Source organism: Aquarana catesbeiana, linkage group LG03, assembly GCF_042186555.1.
Source record: "Aquarana catesbeiana isolate 2022-GZ linkage group LG03, ASM4218655v1, whole genome shotgun sequence".
Classification (NCBI taxonomy): Eukaryota; Metazoa; Chordata; class Amphibia; order Anura; family Ranidae; genus Aquarana; species Aquarana catesbeiana.
Window position 1 is genome coordinate 9,465,170 of NC_133326.1, and position 15,589 is coordinate 9,480,758.

A 15,589-nucleotide genomic window follows, 5' to 3' on the forward strand; every position below is an offset into this window, starting at 1 on the left:
ACCCAAATTTGCTTAAAGGGGTTGTAAACCCTCCAGAGCGCGCCCGCAAGGTAACTCCAACTACCAGCGCCGCCAGGGGACCTCAGAAGTCGAGGATTGGGGTCACTCTGTGCAAAATGAACTGCACAGTGGAGGTAAGTATGACATGTTTGTTATTTAAAAAAAAAAAAAAAAACTAAGCCTTACAATCACTTTAATCAGTTACACTGGTGCTCAGACTGGTGGTCGCTGTAGATCCAACACATAGAGGTTCTTAAGAGGAAAGCCAGCAGTTCGGTATAGTCTGCAAGATAAAAATAATTTACTATAAATAGGGACAATACTAGAAAATCAAAAATAAAAGGGTCAACCCGTTGCGGCCTTCAGGCCATGATTAAGGCCATGAGAACAGTCAGACGGAGCCGGGTCAGTAACATGATCAAGCAGGCTTTCAGGAACACAAGTCAAAAGAGTAAAGCTGAAGACCACCCAGCAATGATATTAGGCAGGCATGAGGTTTAAATAGACATCAGGATCTTTGGGCGCGCCCGTGTGTCCACGTGTGCGTCATGGCGTGTGCACGTTCTCATCCTTGGTTCCTGACAATGACACAGGTGAGTGCAAAATGTTTGATGATCCAAGAAAAGGTATTTCTCAGAATTGCGTTAATTAGGGATTGAGGGGTCCCTAGGGCACAAGGAGACAACTTACTCCTAGACCTTAGTAAAGGTATTTGCAGGCACCTGGAAGTTCCAGCTTTCAGACTATATGTATGTGTGTGTGGGCTTTCTGGTCTCAGGTCTGTTTTAACCCCTTCCCGCCTAAAGTGAAAAACAAATGTTAATGCCTAAGCACAATTTTGCAGCTTTGACATGTGTTAGTAAATCCGGACAGATCACAACTACTGTATTCAGGTGGATTATACTGCGTTTTTTTTTCAATACATTTTTTTTTAATGTAGCTGTATATTTCTTGATATTAACATAATTTACCACCAAAGAACAACCTAAAATAAATTCTCCTGCTGCTGACGATCACAGCAATACCATATAGGTGTATATTTGTTGTTTGTACCCATAGTACGGCCCAGAAACAATGGTGCGCATTTTGCCTTTTTATTAATCCTGCCTAAAACACATTGACACTAACTGACACTGATACTAGTTTAATTTGTTTTTTAATTCTCCCCAAAATATGCTGTCCGTGATTTTTTGACCCTAACACTAACCCAGGCAAACCTTGAGCTTGATATTTTTTTTGCTTTATTTTTCCTTTATTTTTTTTATTTAATTTTTTCTTTATTTTTACACATTTTTTTTTTTATTTACAGCTTTATCTCCTGCAAGGAGAGGAAGATACAATGTATCTTCCTGTCCATTCAGAAGAGGAAGTAAATGCAGGGACAGGCTCACAGTTGACTGATCACTGTGATAGCCAATCAGAGGTTATCACAGCGATCAGGTGACCAAGAAACCGGGAGTCTCGGGTCCCGATTGGTCGTACGAGACCCAGGGCTCTTGGTGAGATCCCGGTCTCTTTGTTGGGAGCGCGCTGTGTGTGGCGCACTCAACAGAAAGATGTGCGGCCCTACGGAAAAAGACCCACTTCTGCGAGGCCGCATATTGGAATGCGATTTGTGGGAAGGGGCCAATAGAGTGAAACCTTGGATTGCAAGTAATGCGGTTTACGAGCCTTTTGCAATACGAGCTGTTTTCTTTTCTTAAATCCTAACTCGGTTTGCGAGCGTTGTTCGCAGGACGAGCGGGATTCAAGCTGCTGGGGTGTGCAGTACCGCATTTGGCCAGAGGTGCGGGGGCGCCGGAGACGCTCGGAAACACTCTGTTTCCGAGTGTCTCCAGCGCCCTCGCACCTCTGGCCACATGCGGTACTGCATACACCAGCGCCCCCGCACCTCGGGGTTTCCATTGATTCCTGTGGGGAAACTCGCTTTGATATACGAGTTCTTTGGATTACAAGCATTCTTCTGGAACAGATTATGCTCGTAATCCAAGGTACTCCTGTACGTATATATGTCTATTGTCATTCTTTAACTCTTTTCTCCTGGTTCTCATATCATTTGTCCATTTGATGTATCTGTGTGTGGGGCCATTCTGTGCTCAGACAACTGACTCCGACTCTTCTCTACAGTGTGTGGACAATATCCGCTGTAATGGGCTGATGATGAACGCCTTCGAAGAAAACTCCAAAGTCACTGTACCCCAGATGATCAAGTGAGTATAAAAGAAAATTAATTCAAGCGGTTAACTAATATTTTATATCATGGTTTGGATTTGCAATACTCACTCCAAGCACCTTTCAATGCCTCGCCAAACTGCCGTGCTGACACATTGGCTACCTCTGATAGTTGATGATAATCAGATGATAAATACAATGTTACCTGTTTCATAAAATGAAAAAAATAAAATAAAAATATTGAAAAAAAAATTTGTAGACTTTTTACAGAAGCTGATGGCAAAGGATTGAGAAAATGCAAGAAAAATATTAAAAATCTTTTCTCAAATATGTTGCGAATGGGTAGAACTATAATTTTAGACTCATAAATGGCTTCATACCATTTTCATTTTGTTTCTTTCACGTCAGAGCTGGTTAAGGTAATGCTGCATTTAACAGAAAAAAAAAGGGTGGCTGGTGATCTCGGAAATACATGTATCAAGAGTATGGAATATTCCTGATTACTAGTGCAGAATGTGAAATTGTAAATCGAATGAAGTCTAACTGTCCTATGTGAACAATGTAGGCCACATAGGAAGACATGTAGTTTGCACTCATTGCATCTGAATATACGGTGTGCAATGCTTCCTTAGCCAGTTTCAAATAGTATAGAGAAAGGGTACAGTGTAGGTAAAGCCAGAGTGGGAGGGGAAGTGGGGTAGGAGCATTGGGGTGGGATAGAAACCAAAGGGTTGTTGAGATGAGAAGGGGCAGGAATACATACTGTGGCAACTACTGTATGAGACAGCTAGTAAGGATTTCTATTCTTGGGAGTACATGAAATCTAATCAGTAGAACCTTGTATTCATAATGTTTTTTCCTTGGGTTTAAGTGAGGAGGTAGGGTTCTCCAGGTTGCATGGTGGTCAGGTTCTCCTGGACTTTCGAGCATCATAAGGCCAAGAAAGGTGCACAGGTTTGCTTCCACCCTAGCATAATAACAACTGCGGTGACTATAAGGAAGATAGTAATGATTTGTATTCTTGGCATTACATGAAATATATCTAGTAGAAGCATGTTTTCCAAGGTTCTGTTTACTATGAGTCATGATTAGTAATGATTTTTATTTTTGGGATTATGCAAAGTCTTAATAGTAGAACCATGTTTTCCTAGGTTTTTCCCCTTGGGTTTAAGTGAGGAGGTCAGGTTCTCCATGTTGCATGGAGGTCAGGATCTCATGGACTTTCAAGCATCATAAGGCCAAGGAAGGTGGAGTGGCTTGCTTTCACTGTAGGAGAGTACATACTTTGTCGACCATGAGGAATGATTTTTATTCTTGGTAATACGTGAAGTCTAATGAGTAGAACTGTGTTTTCTAAGGGTATGGAGACTACGAGGAAGCTAGTAATTATTTGTATTCTTGGCAGTACATGAACTCTAACCAGTAGTAGAATCATGTTTTCCTTGTGTTTTTTCCTTGGGCTTAAGTGAGAAGGTCAAATTCTCCATGTTGCATGGTGTTCAGGTTCTCCTGGACTCTCGAGCTTCACAAGGCCAAGAGAGGTTGAGAGGTTAGCTTCCACCGTAGTAGAATACATACTGTGTCAACTATGAGTCAGCTAGTAATGAATTCTATTCTTGAGAATACATGAAATCTAACCAGTAGAACCATGTTTGCCTAATGTTTTTTCCTTGGGTTCAAGCGGGGAGGTCAGATTCTCCAGGTTGCATGGCAGTCAGGTTTTCCTGGATTTTCAAGCATCATAAGGCCAAGAAAGGTGCACAGGCTTTCTTCCACCCTAGTAAAAGAACTGTGGTGACTATGAGGAAGATAGTAATGATTTGTATTTTTGGGTATACATGAGATATAACCAGTATTACCATGTTTTCCAAGGATATGTTTACTATGAGGAGGCTAGTAATGATTTTTATTTTTGGGAGTATGCAAAATCTAATTAGTAGAGCCATGTTTTTCTAGGTTTTTTCCCCTTGGGTTTAAGTGAGGAGGTCAGGTTCTCCTGGACTTTCAAGCATCATAAGGCCAAGGAAGGTGGAGAGGCTTGCTTCCACTGTAGTAGAATACACACTCTGGTGACTAGGAGGAAGCTAGTAATGATTTGTAATTCTAGGACTACATGACGTATAACCAGTAGAACCATGTTTTCCAAGGATATTGTGATTACGAGGAAGCTAGTAATGATTTTTTTTTTTTTGTAGGGGATTATACGAAGTCTAAATTAGTAGAACCATGTTTCTTTCTCGAACATTACGGGACACAGAGCCACAGTAATTACTGATGGGTTATATAGGGTACCACTGGTGATTGGACACTGGCACACCCTATCAGAAAGTTCAACCCCCTATATAATCCCTCCCCTTGCAGGGATACCTCAGTTTTTACGCCAGTGTCTTAGGTGATGGATGTGTAAAGATGTGCTGTGCTGAGCTCCAAAGGGGAATATCCTATATCCTATACTGGGGCAAGCCAGGCAGACCGGATCCATTCAAAGTGTCCTTTCGTGGCCGAATTGGATGGTACCCGGGCCTCGTGTCCGAAGAAACGAGGTTTTACCTGTAACGCTTCTCTTTTTAGAGAGCTGGACCCCGCATATTAGAAAATGGTTTTCTAGCCTAATTTCTAGCCGGGTGCTTTACAGGTCCAGAACTGCAGCATCCCCCTATTCGTAGGGGGCCCTAGTCTCTGATGTTTTTTTCAAACAGAGCCCACCGTGAGAGGTGAAGATTGGGTCTGTGTAAACTGAACCCTGCGGCTTGATAAGGTAAGAGGAGATTCCACAGAATTTTCTAATTCTAGTAGGTTTTCTCCTTTAACCACTACACATCCGCGCTATGGCCGAATGATGGCCACAGCGCGGTCCTGAATTCCCGGGAGGCCGTCATATGACGGCCTCCCCTGTGCACGCTCCCTGCGACTGAGTCACTGAGACTCGGCTGATCACCGATCCGAGTAAGGGGCCAGTCCCGGCCCCTTACCATGTGATCAGCTGTCAGCCAATGACAGCTGATCACATGATGTAAACAAAAGATCGGTAATCGTTTTTCTTTTTTACTCACGCTGACAGCGTGAGTAGAAAAAAAGGCCGATCACCGGCTGGGATGTGAGGGACATCGGTCCCCAAGTGGAAGAGGCACATCTGCCTCATCAGTGCCACCAAATAGTGCCAATTAAAAGAGCCCACAGTGCCACCTAACAGTGCCCACAGTGCCACCTAACGGTGCCCACAGTGCCACCTAACAGTGCCCACAAGTGCCACCTATCAATGCCAACAAGTGCCACCTATCAATGCCCACAAGTGCCACCTATCAATGCCCACCTGTAGTGCCAATCAGTGCCACCTGGCAGTGCTGCCCATCACTGCCACCCATCAGTGCCCATCACTGCCGCCTATAAGTGCCCATCACTGCCGCCTCATCAGCGTACATCAATAAAGGAGAAAAATTACCCGTTTAAAATTTTTTATAACAAAATATAAAAAAATTAAAAATTTTTTTTTTTTAAAAATTCAGTTTTTTACATTTTTTTAACAAAAAGTAAAAACTGCAGAGGTGATCAAATACCACCAAAAGAAAGCTCTATTTGTGGTGAAAAAATTATATAAATTTCATTTGGTTACAGTGTTGTATGACCGCGCAATTGTCTTTCAAAGTGCGTCAGCGCTGAAAGCTAAAAATTGGTCTGGATAGGAGGGGGGTTTAAGTGCCCTGTAAACAAGTGGTTAAGGTAAATGCATGCTATGCCTATTGTGACCACCGGGGGGCTGCCAAGAGCACAAACCTTGTCATGCTGATGTCGGTCTCAATGTTCATGCTTCACAGCGTCTCCGGGCCTCAAGGTAGGATGAATGGGGGGATTTCTCATGTTTGATGTTCCCCCCAGGCTAGGGGGAGGCCACAGGGGTGTAGAAAGCGGTTATACCACTCGGGCACCGCCACCTCCACCTCCACTACTATTGCCGTCATTGCCATTTTCAGGCTTTCACTACCAGCCTCTCTCCCTCCTCCCCCTCCCCCAGCCTTCCTCCATGCTATTTCCGGAGGGTCGGCCAGCGCTAGTTTTTCCTAAATTCAGGGGGGGGGGGGGGCGGTAGAGGGGGGGGCGGGACGTCAGCACAGGTGCTTAGACTACCACTCAGGCCAGCTGCAGGCTATTAAAGCACTCTGTACAGGTGCACATAGCCTTTGGAGGGACACAGAGCTGACGTTCGAATGTAAGGTGGGACACAGGCATTCTCCTAGGCAGCATTTACTAAGGTAACACCAGACTGAGCAGTGGGTAGCAAGGCTTTTAGCCGGACTACATCGCTCAGCAGTCAGTGTTCATTTTGTGATACCTCCACCTTGTTGCTTTGCACTATGAGTAGAAGAGGTTCAAACACCCCCAGAACCAGAAACACTAGGGGATCTCCTTCAGGTTCTGATGGCCCCCTGTCTGCAGCATCCTCCCCCCCTGAGGGGCCAGGGATGGCTAGCCAGGGAGAGCCGTTGGGGTCAGGGGCTACACCTGCCTCCGGCACTTCAGCCCCTGTATACATTACACAGGAGGTTTTTTCCTCAACCATTAATGGTTTAGAGGAAAGATTATTGGCCGTGATTACAGCTTCACTCAGTGGAAGAAAACGCACTAGGCTTTCCTCTGTTCCCCAAGACCCTCAGGAAGAGGAGCTCTGGGATAAAGGAGAGGAATCCCTTTCAGAGGATCGGGATGGGACGGATGTTCCTCTTCGGAGGAATCAGGTGGAGAGGGACCCTCTGCGACTTCCCAAGAGGAGAAAGTCTTAGTGCAGATCCTTACTGGATTGGTCCACTCCATATTTAAGTTGCCCTTACCTGAATCAGTTAAAGAACCCTCTTCTGCTTTGGGGTCACTGAAACCTTCCCAAGCCGCACAGGCTTTTCCTGTTCATAATTTACTTGAAAAGCTCATTTATTCTGAGTGGGATGACCCAGACAAACGTTTTTTTCCGCTGATAAAGTTTTTTAACACTTTATCCGATGGAAGAAAAGTTTATTAAAATGTGGGGAATACCAGCCATTGATGCCGCCGTTTCCTCCGTAAATAATAATCTGACTTGTCCTGTAGACAATGCTCAGATGCTCAGGGATCCTGTAGATAAAAAGATGGAATCCCTATTGAAGGATGTTTTCTACTTAGCAGGTTCAGTGGCTCAACCTGCAGTGGCAGCGATTGGAGTCTGTCTATACTTAAGAGACCATGTTAAACAGGTCATCAAAGTATTACCTGAACAACAGGCCCGGGGGTTTGCTAACCTTCCAGCGGCCTTATGTTATGTGGTTGACGCCATTAGAGATTCTATCTTGCAAACCTCTCGTCTTTCACTGGGGTTGGTGCATATACGTAGAATCCTATGGCTGAAAAATTGGTCAGCCGAAGCACCATGTAAGAAGCTGCTGGCTGGGTTTCCGTTTCGTGGTGCAAGGTTGTTTGGAGATGACTTGGATGACTATATCAAGAAAATCTCTGGTGGGAAAAGTACTCTCTTACCTGTCAAGAAGAAGAGTAAGCGTCCCTCCTTCAAACGGACCCCTTTCCCAGTGCCAGGGGCTTCAGCCAGGAGAAAGTATTTCTACCTCAGGCAAAGATAACGGCTTTAAGGGAGCTGATTCTGGCAGTCAGGACCAAGAAGGGTCCTTCTGTCTGCCTTTGTATGAGGCTGCTAGGGAAGATGGTGTCTTCATTCGAAGCAGTTCCCTTTGCTCAGTTTCATTCAAGAATGCTGCAACACAGTATTCTGTCGACCTGGAACAAGAAGGTTCAGGCATTAGACTTTCCGATGCACCTGTCTCATGCGGTGCGTCAGAGCCTCAATTGGTGGCTCATTCCCGAAAACCTGCAGAAGGGGAAATCCTTTCTGCCAATTACCTGGACGGTGGTAACAACAGATGGCAGTCTGTCAGGTTGGGGAGCAGTTCTGGAACAGTCTGCGGTTTCAGGGGATATGGTCCAAGACAGAGAGGACCTTACCCATCAACATTCTGGAGATCCGGGCGGTATATTTAGCCCTAAAAGCCTGGACTCTCAGGTTACAGGGCTGCCCGGTCAGGATCCAGTCCGACAGTGCCACAGCAGTGGCTTATGTCAATCATCAGGGAGGCACCCGGAGCCGAGCTGCTCAAAAGGAGGTGAACCAGATCTTAGTCTGGGCAGAGATGCATGTGCCATGCATATCGGCAGTTTTTATTCCAGGGATAGAGAACTGGCAGGCGGACTATCTAAGTCGCCAGCAGTTACTCTCAGGGGAATGGTCTCTACACCCCGACTTCTTTTGGGCCATATGCCAAAAATGGGAGGTCCCAGATGTAGATCTCTTTGCATCCCAATTCAACAAAAAGATAGACAGATTTGTGGCAAGGACGAGGGATCCTCTTGCATGCGGGACAGATGCGTTGGTGATTCCGTGGCATCAGTTCTCACTGATTTACGCATTCCCGCCTATTCTGCTACTGCCACGACTCCTTCGCAGGATCAGGCAGGAAAGGAAATCGGTACTTCTGGTGGCCCCCGCTTGGCCCAGAAGGACTTGGTATGCAGAAATAGTAAGGATCCCGGTGGGTTCCCCGTAGACCCTACCGGTACGCCCAGACCTGTTATCTCAAGGTCCAGTGTTCCATCCTGCCTTACAAACGCTAAATTTGACGGTTTGGCTATTGAGACCCATGTTCTGAGGAGTCGTGGGCTTTCAGGTCCTGTCATATCTACCTTGATTAATGCAAGGAAGCCAGCTTCCAGGATGATTTATCATAGAGTCTGGAAAGCTTATGTATCCTGGTGTGAATCCAGAGGTTGGCATCCCAGGAAATATGTCATAGGTAGAATTCTTGATTTTCTACAATTAGGATTAGAGATGAAGCTGGCCTTGAGTACCATCAAGGGCCAGGTCTCGGCTTTATCAGTATTATTTCAACGGCCACTTGCTTCGCATTCTTTGGTCCGAAACTTTATGCAGGGGGTGATGCGTCTTAATCCTCCGGTTAAAGCGCCCCTAAACCCCTGGGACTTGAACTTGGTCCTGGCTGTGTTACAGAAACAGCCTTTTGAACGAATAAGTCAGATTCCTTTGGTCTTGTTGACAAGGAAGTTAATTTTTCTGGTGGCCATCTCTTCTGCTAGAAGAGTTTCAGAATTAGCAGCCCTTTTCTGTAAGGAGCCTTATTTGATTATACACAAGGATAGAGTGGTACTGGGCCCTCATCCTAGTTTTTTACCGAAGGTGGTTTCTGATTTTCATTTAAACCAAGACATTGTTCTGCCTTCCTTTTTTCCAGATCCCTGTTCTCCGGAAGAGAGATCACTACATTCATTGGATGTAGTAAGAACAGTCAAGGCCTATTTCGAGGCAACTGCTCAGATTCGCAGAACGGATGTTTTGTTTGTGCTGCCAGAGGGTCCCAATAGAGGACAGGCAGTGTCAGAAGCTACCATTTCTAAATGGATTCGACAATTGATCATTCAAGCTTACGGTTTGAAACAGAAGATTCCTCCGTTTCAGATCAGGGCGCATTCCACAAGGGCTATTGGTGCTTCTTGGGCAGTGCATCACCAGGCCTCGATGGCTCAGATCTGCAAGGCCGCAACCTGGTCTTCAGTTCATACATTCACCAGATTCTATCAGGTGGATGTGAGAAGGCATGAGGATATCGCCTTTGGGCGTAGTGTGCTGCAGGCAGCGGTACAGGGTCCTCAGGTCTGATTGCACCCTACTTGGTCGTGGTCCCCCCCCCTCAGGTAGCATTGCTCTGGGACATCCCATCAGTAATTACTGTGGCTCTGTGTCCCGTGATGTTCGAGAAAGAAAATAGGATTTTTTAAAACAGCTTACCTGTAAAATCCTTTTCTTTCGAAGGACATCACGGGACACAGAGGTCCCGCCCCTCTTCTAATACACTATATTGCTTGGCTACAAAACTGAGGTATTCCTGCAAGGGGAGGGATTATATAGGGGGTTGAACTTCCTGATAGGGTGTACCAGTGTCCAATCACCAGTGATACCCTATATAACCCATCAGTAATTACTGTGGCTCTGTGTCCCGTGATGTCCTTTGAAAGAAAAGGATTTTACAGGTAAGCTGTTTTAAAAAATCCTATTTTTCCTAGGTTTTTCCCCTTGGGTTTAAGTGAGGAAGTCAAGTTCTCTGTGTTACATGGAGGTCAGGTTCTCCTGGACTTTCAAGCCTCATAAGGCCAAGGAAGGTGGAGAGGCTAGCTTTCACTGTAGTACTGTGGTGACTAGGAGGAAGCTAGTAAAGATTTGTATCCTTGGGAGTACATGAAATATATCTAGTAGAAGCATGTTTTCCAAGGTTCTGTTTACTATGAGTCATGATTAGTAATTATTTTTATTTTTGGGATTATGCAAAGTCTAAATAGTAGAACCATGCTTTCCTAGGTTTTTCCCCTTGGGTTTAAGTGAGGAGGTCAGGTTCTCATGGACTTTCAAGCACCATAAGGCCAAGGAAGTTGGAGTGGCTTGCTTTCACTGTAGGAGAGTACATACTCTGTTGACCATGAGGAATGATTTTTATTCTTGGTAATACGTGAAGTCTAATGAGTAGAACTGTGTTTTCTAAGGGTATGGAGACTGCGAGGAAGCTAGTAATTATTTGTATTCTTGGCAGTACATGAACTCTAACCAGTAGTAGAATCATGTTTTCCTTGTGTTTTTTCCTTGGGTTTAAGTGAGAAGGTCAGATTCTCCATGTTGCATGGTGTTCAGGTTCTCCTGGACTCTTGAGCTTCACAAGGCCAAGAGAGGTTGAGAGGCTAGCTTCCACCGTAGTAGAATACATACTGTGTCAACTATGAGTCAGCTAGTAATGATTTCTATTCTTGAGAATACATAAAATCTAACCAGTAGAACCATGTTTTCCTAATGTTTTTTCCTTGGGTTCAAGCGGGGAGGTCAGATTCTCCAGGTTGCATGGCAGTCAGGTTTTCCTGGACGTTCAAGCATCATAAGGCCAAGAAAGGTGCACAGGCTTTCTTCCACCCTAGTAAAAGAACTGTGGTGATTATGAGGAAGATAGTAATGATTTGCATTCTTGGGTGTACATGAGATATAACCAGTATTACCATGTTTTCCAAGGATATGTTGACTATGAGGAGGCTAGTAATGATTTTTATTTTTGGGAGTATGCAAAATCTAATTAGTAGAGCCATGTTTTCGTAGGTTTTTTCCCCTTGGGTTTAAGTGAGGAGGTCAGGTTCTCCATGACTTTCAAGCATCGTAAGGCCAAGGAAGGTGGAGAGGCTTGCTTCCACTGTAGTAGAGAACATACTCTGGTGACTAGGAGGAGGCTAGTGATGATTTGTAATCCTAGGACTACATGAAGTATAACCAGTAGAACCATGTTTTCCAAGGATATTGTGACTACGAGGAAGCTAGTAATGATTTTTTTTTTTTTTAGGGGATTATGCAAAGTCTAAATTAGTAGAACCATGTTTTTTTCCCCTTGGGTTTAAGTGAGGAAGTCAAGTTCTCCATGTTACATGGAGGTCAGGTTCTCCTGGACTTTCAAGCCTCATAAGGCCAAGGAAGGTGGAGAGGCTAGCTTTCACTGTGGTACTGTGGTGGCTAGGAGGAAGCTAGTAATGATTTGTATCCTTGGGAGTACATGAAATCTAACCAGTAGAACCATGTTTTCCAAGGGTATGGTGACTATGAGGAAGCTAGTAATGATTTTTAATTTTGGGATTATGCAAGGTCTAATTAGTACAACCATGTTTTCCTAGGTTTTTCCCTTTGAGTAGGTCAGGTTTTCCATGTTGCATGGAGGTCAGGTTCTCCTGGACTTTCAAGCGTCATAAGGCCAAGAAAGGTGGAGAGGCTTGCTTTCACTATAGTAAAGTACATACTTTGGTGACCATGAGGAATGATTTGTATTCTTGGTAGTATGTAAAGTCTAATGAGTATAACTGTGTTTTCCAAGGGTATGAAGACTATGAGGAAGCTGGCATTGATTTGTATCCTTGGGAGACCATGAAATCTAACCAGCAGAACCATATTTTCCAATTTGTTTTCTCTTTGGGTTTAAGTGAGGAGGTCAGGTTCTTCTGGACCTTTGCTCTTCATAAGGCCAAGGAAGGTGGGGAGGCTTCCTTCCACCGTAGTAGAAAACATACTGTGGCAACTATGAGGAAGCTAGTAATGATTTGTATTCTTGGGAGACCATGAAATCTAACCAGTAGAACCAAGTTTTTCTAATATGTTCTCTTTGGGTTTAAATGTTTCTTTGTTGTGTGATATAGTGGTTGATGAGTGATAATATGTTGTCATATAGTGGATTAAATCTGCCTACATGGCGTTCAGGTTCTCCTGAACCTTTGAGCATCATAAGACCAAGAGAGATTGAAGGCTTGCTTGCAGTAGAGTAGGCTTGCTAGTAGAATACACACTCTTGCCTTGTTACTTGTTTTTGAAAAAAATGAAATGCTGCATGTTTTAATGTTTGTAAGATGGACTTCCTTTCCATTGAGGTCACACAAAGTGTGTGAACTGACACAAAACTTCTCATTATATCCATTCCCCTATGGCTGGGTGGGATTCTGGACCCTAGGCTCAGGCTATAAATCCAAGTCAGTACTATGTCTTTCCGCCTCCTGGAGCTAGGTGCCACCCCCCCCCCCATCAATTATGAGTCCAGTGCCACTTCTATGCTGTCACTGAGGTCCTGACACGCGCTTGTCAAATAGTGGCCGTGGAGCTTAGTGCCAGTAGGTGGTGGGCCTGAGGGACAACTTGCATCACAGTAATTGATTTGCAGAGAAACAAAAACTTTTGTCTTTAGCAGTATTGTTATTTTACACTCGTTGTAGGAAAGGTTTGTTTTTAGCACTTTCAGTACTTTAAAGCTGCATTTGCAATGCCTTCTGTAAGTGTACAACATCAAAATCTGTATTTTTCTCACAGGTCGGACAGCAGTTTATACTGTGATGACATAGACATTCGGTTCAGTAAGACGATGAACTCCTGCAAGGTCCTTCAGATACGCTACGCAAGTGTTGAACGCTTACTGGAACGTCTCACTGATCTGCGCTTTTTGAGTATCGACTTCCTCAACACGTTCCTTCACTCCTACCGGGTCTTCACCTGTGCTGATATTGTGCTAGACAAGCTTATCGCTATCTACAGGAAGCCAGTCAGTGCCATTCCTGCCAGGTGGGGAGCGTAATAAAAGGTGCAATCGTCCAGAAATATCCAGCCCAGTTAACTACCTACCAACACATAGTGAATCCCACTGAAATCAGTGTGAATAATGTCTAATTCAGGGGTCTCCAAATCCGGCCTGCAGCTCCGGCCCGATACATGGTTTTATCCGGCCTGCAGCTCGGGTCAGTGGCATATCCTCAGTGTGTACTGATTGAGGATTAAGGTCAACAGAGGCTGTCTATGGTTTCTCCTTCTGATCTAACAGGGGGCTCTGATGGGGACCTTGATGGAAGCGTTGATTCTTCTGATGGGGATTCTGATGGAAGACGATAGGGACCCGAATGGAAGGGGGCACTCTGATGGGTACCCTGATGTAAGGGAGGCTCTGATTTAAAGCACGACTCTTGTGGGGACCCTCAGGCTTTCACACTGGAGAGACAGGTGAGGCTCTTTACAGGCACTATGCAGGCGCTATTTTTAGCGCTAAAGCGCCTTAGTGTGAAAGTAGCCCCAGGGCAACTATGATTTAAAGCAGGACTCAGGTGGGGACTGTGATGGGGACCGTGATGTAGGGGGAGGACTCTAATGGGGACCCTGATGTAAGGGAGGCTCTGATTTAAAGCAGGACTCTGATGGGGACCCTGATGGAAGGGGGGACTCTGATGGGGACCCTGATGTAAGGGGAGGACTCTAATTGGGACTCTAATGAAAGGGGCTCTGATTTAAAGCAGGACTCTAATGAGGACCCTAATTTTAGGGGGGCTCTGATTTAAAGCAGGACTCTGATGGGGACCCTGATGGAAGGGGAGCTTTACTGGGGACCATGCTGGAAGGAGGGACACTGATGAGGACCCTTATGTAAGGGGAGGACTCTAATGGGGGTCCTGATGGAAGGAGACTCTGATTTAAAGCAGGACTCTGATGGGGAGCCTGATGAAAGGGGGGGACTTTAATGGGGACGATGAAGGAAGGGGGGGCTCTGATGGGGACCCTGATGTAAGGGGGACTCTAATGGGGACCATGATGTAAGAGGGGGGGCTCTAAGGGGGACCCTGATGTTAGAAGGACTTCGATTCAAAGCAGGACTCTATAGACCCCGATGGAGATTTTTTCGGCCTGCGAAAATGCGGCCCTCGTACTGAAGTTTGGAGACACCTGCTGTATGGACATTCATACAATTCTGGTGACAAAGACAATCTGACACCATAGTTTTTGTTTTGCACTCAGATTGTTGTTTAACAAAAATTCCAATAGTATATCAGTTGAACAGAACTGGTGTCAGTGGCAGCAATAAAAAAAACCCAGCATTGGTGTCATTGGCAGCAATGAATCCCCCCCCCCCCAATGCATTGGTGTCAGTGGCCGCAGTAATAACCTCCAGCATTGGTGTCAGTAGTAGCAATGATTACCCCCAGCACTGGTGTCAGTGACTGTAATTATAACCCCAAGCATTGGTGTCAGGGGCCGCAATAATAACCCCCAGCACCGGTGTCAGTGACTGTAATTATAATCCCAAGCATTGGTGTCAGTGGCAGTAATAATAACCCCCAGCAGTGGTGTCAGTGGCCTCAATAATAACCCCCAGCACTGGCATCAGTGACTAATAATAACCCCAAACATTGGTGTCAGTGACTGTATTAATAACCACAAGCATTGGTGTCAGTGACCGTAATAATAACCCCCAGAATTGGTGTTAGTGGCCTCAATAATAACCCCCAGCACTGGTGTCAGTGACCTTAATAATAACCCCCAGCATTGGTGTCAGTGGCCTTAATAATAACTCCCAGCACTGGTGTCAGTGGCGGCAATAATAACCCTCAGCATTGGTGTTAGTGGCAGCAAGGATAACTTCCAGCACTGGTGTCAGTGGCCTCAGTCATAACCCCAAGCATTGGTGTCAGTTGCCGTAATAATAACCCCCAGCATTGGTGTCAGTGGCCTCAATAATAACTCCCAGCACTGGTGTCAGTGGCGGCAATAATAACCCTCAGCATTGGTGTCAGTGGCAGCAAGGATAACTTCCAGCACTGGTGTCAGTGGCCTCAGTAATAACCCCAAGCATTGGTGTCAGTTGCCGTAATAATAACCCCCAGCATTGGTGTCAGTTGCCACAATAATAACCCCCAGCCCTGTTCAGGGAGGCTTCTGCCCTCATACGCCACCTTACCTCTTTTGCTTTGTCATCTCTTGGCTTCAGCTGCTTATCATCCGCCTCCCCCTTTCCTCTGCTACAGTAGAAAAGTCTGCAGGCCC

At 45.2% G+C, this 15,589-nt stretch overlaps 1 protein-coding gene across 2 annotated transcripts in view; it reads left to right on the plus strand.

Moving 5' to 3' along the window:
• RASGRF1 (Ras protein specific guanine nucleotide releasing factor 1) overlaps positions 1-15,589 on the plus strand; it is a 168,580-nt gene that overhangs the window by 83,330 nt on the left and 69,661 nt on the right. For both annotated transcript variants that reach the window (XM_073618247.1, XM_073618248.1), the window contains exons 13-14: positions 2,128-2,210; positions 13,097-13,345. In XM_073618247.1, coding sequence (XP_073474348.1) covers positions 2,128-2,210; positions 13,097-13,345 — 332 coding nt within the window. The remainder of the gene's footprint in view (positions 1-2,127; positions 2,211-13,096; positions 13,346-15,589) is intronic.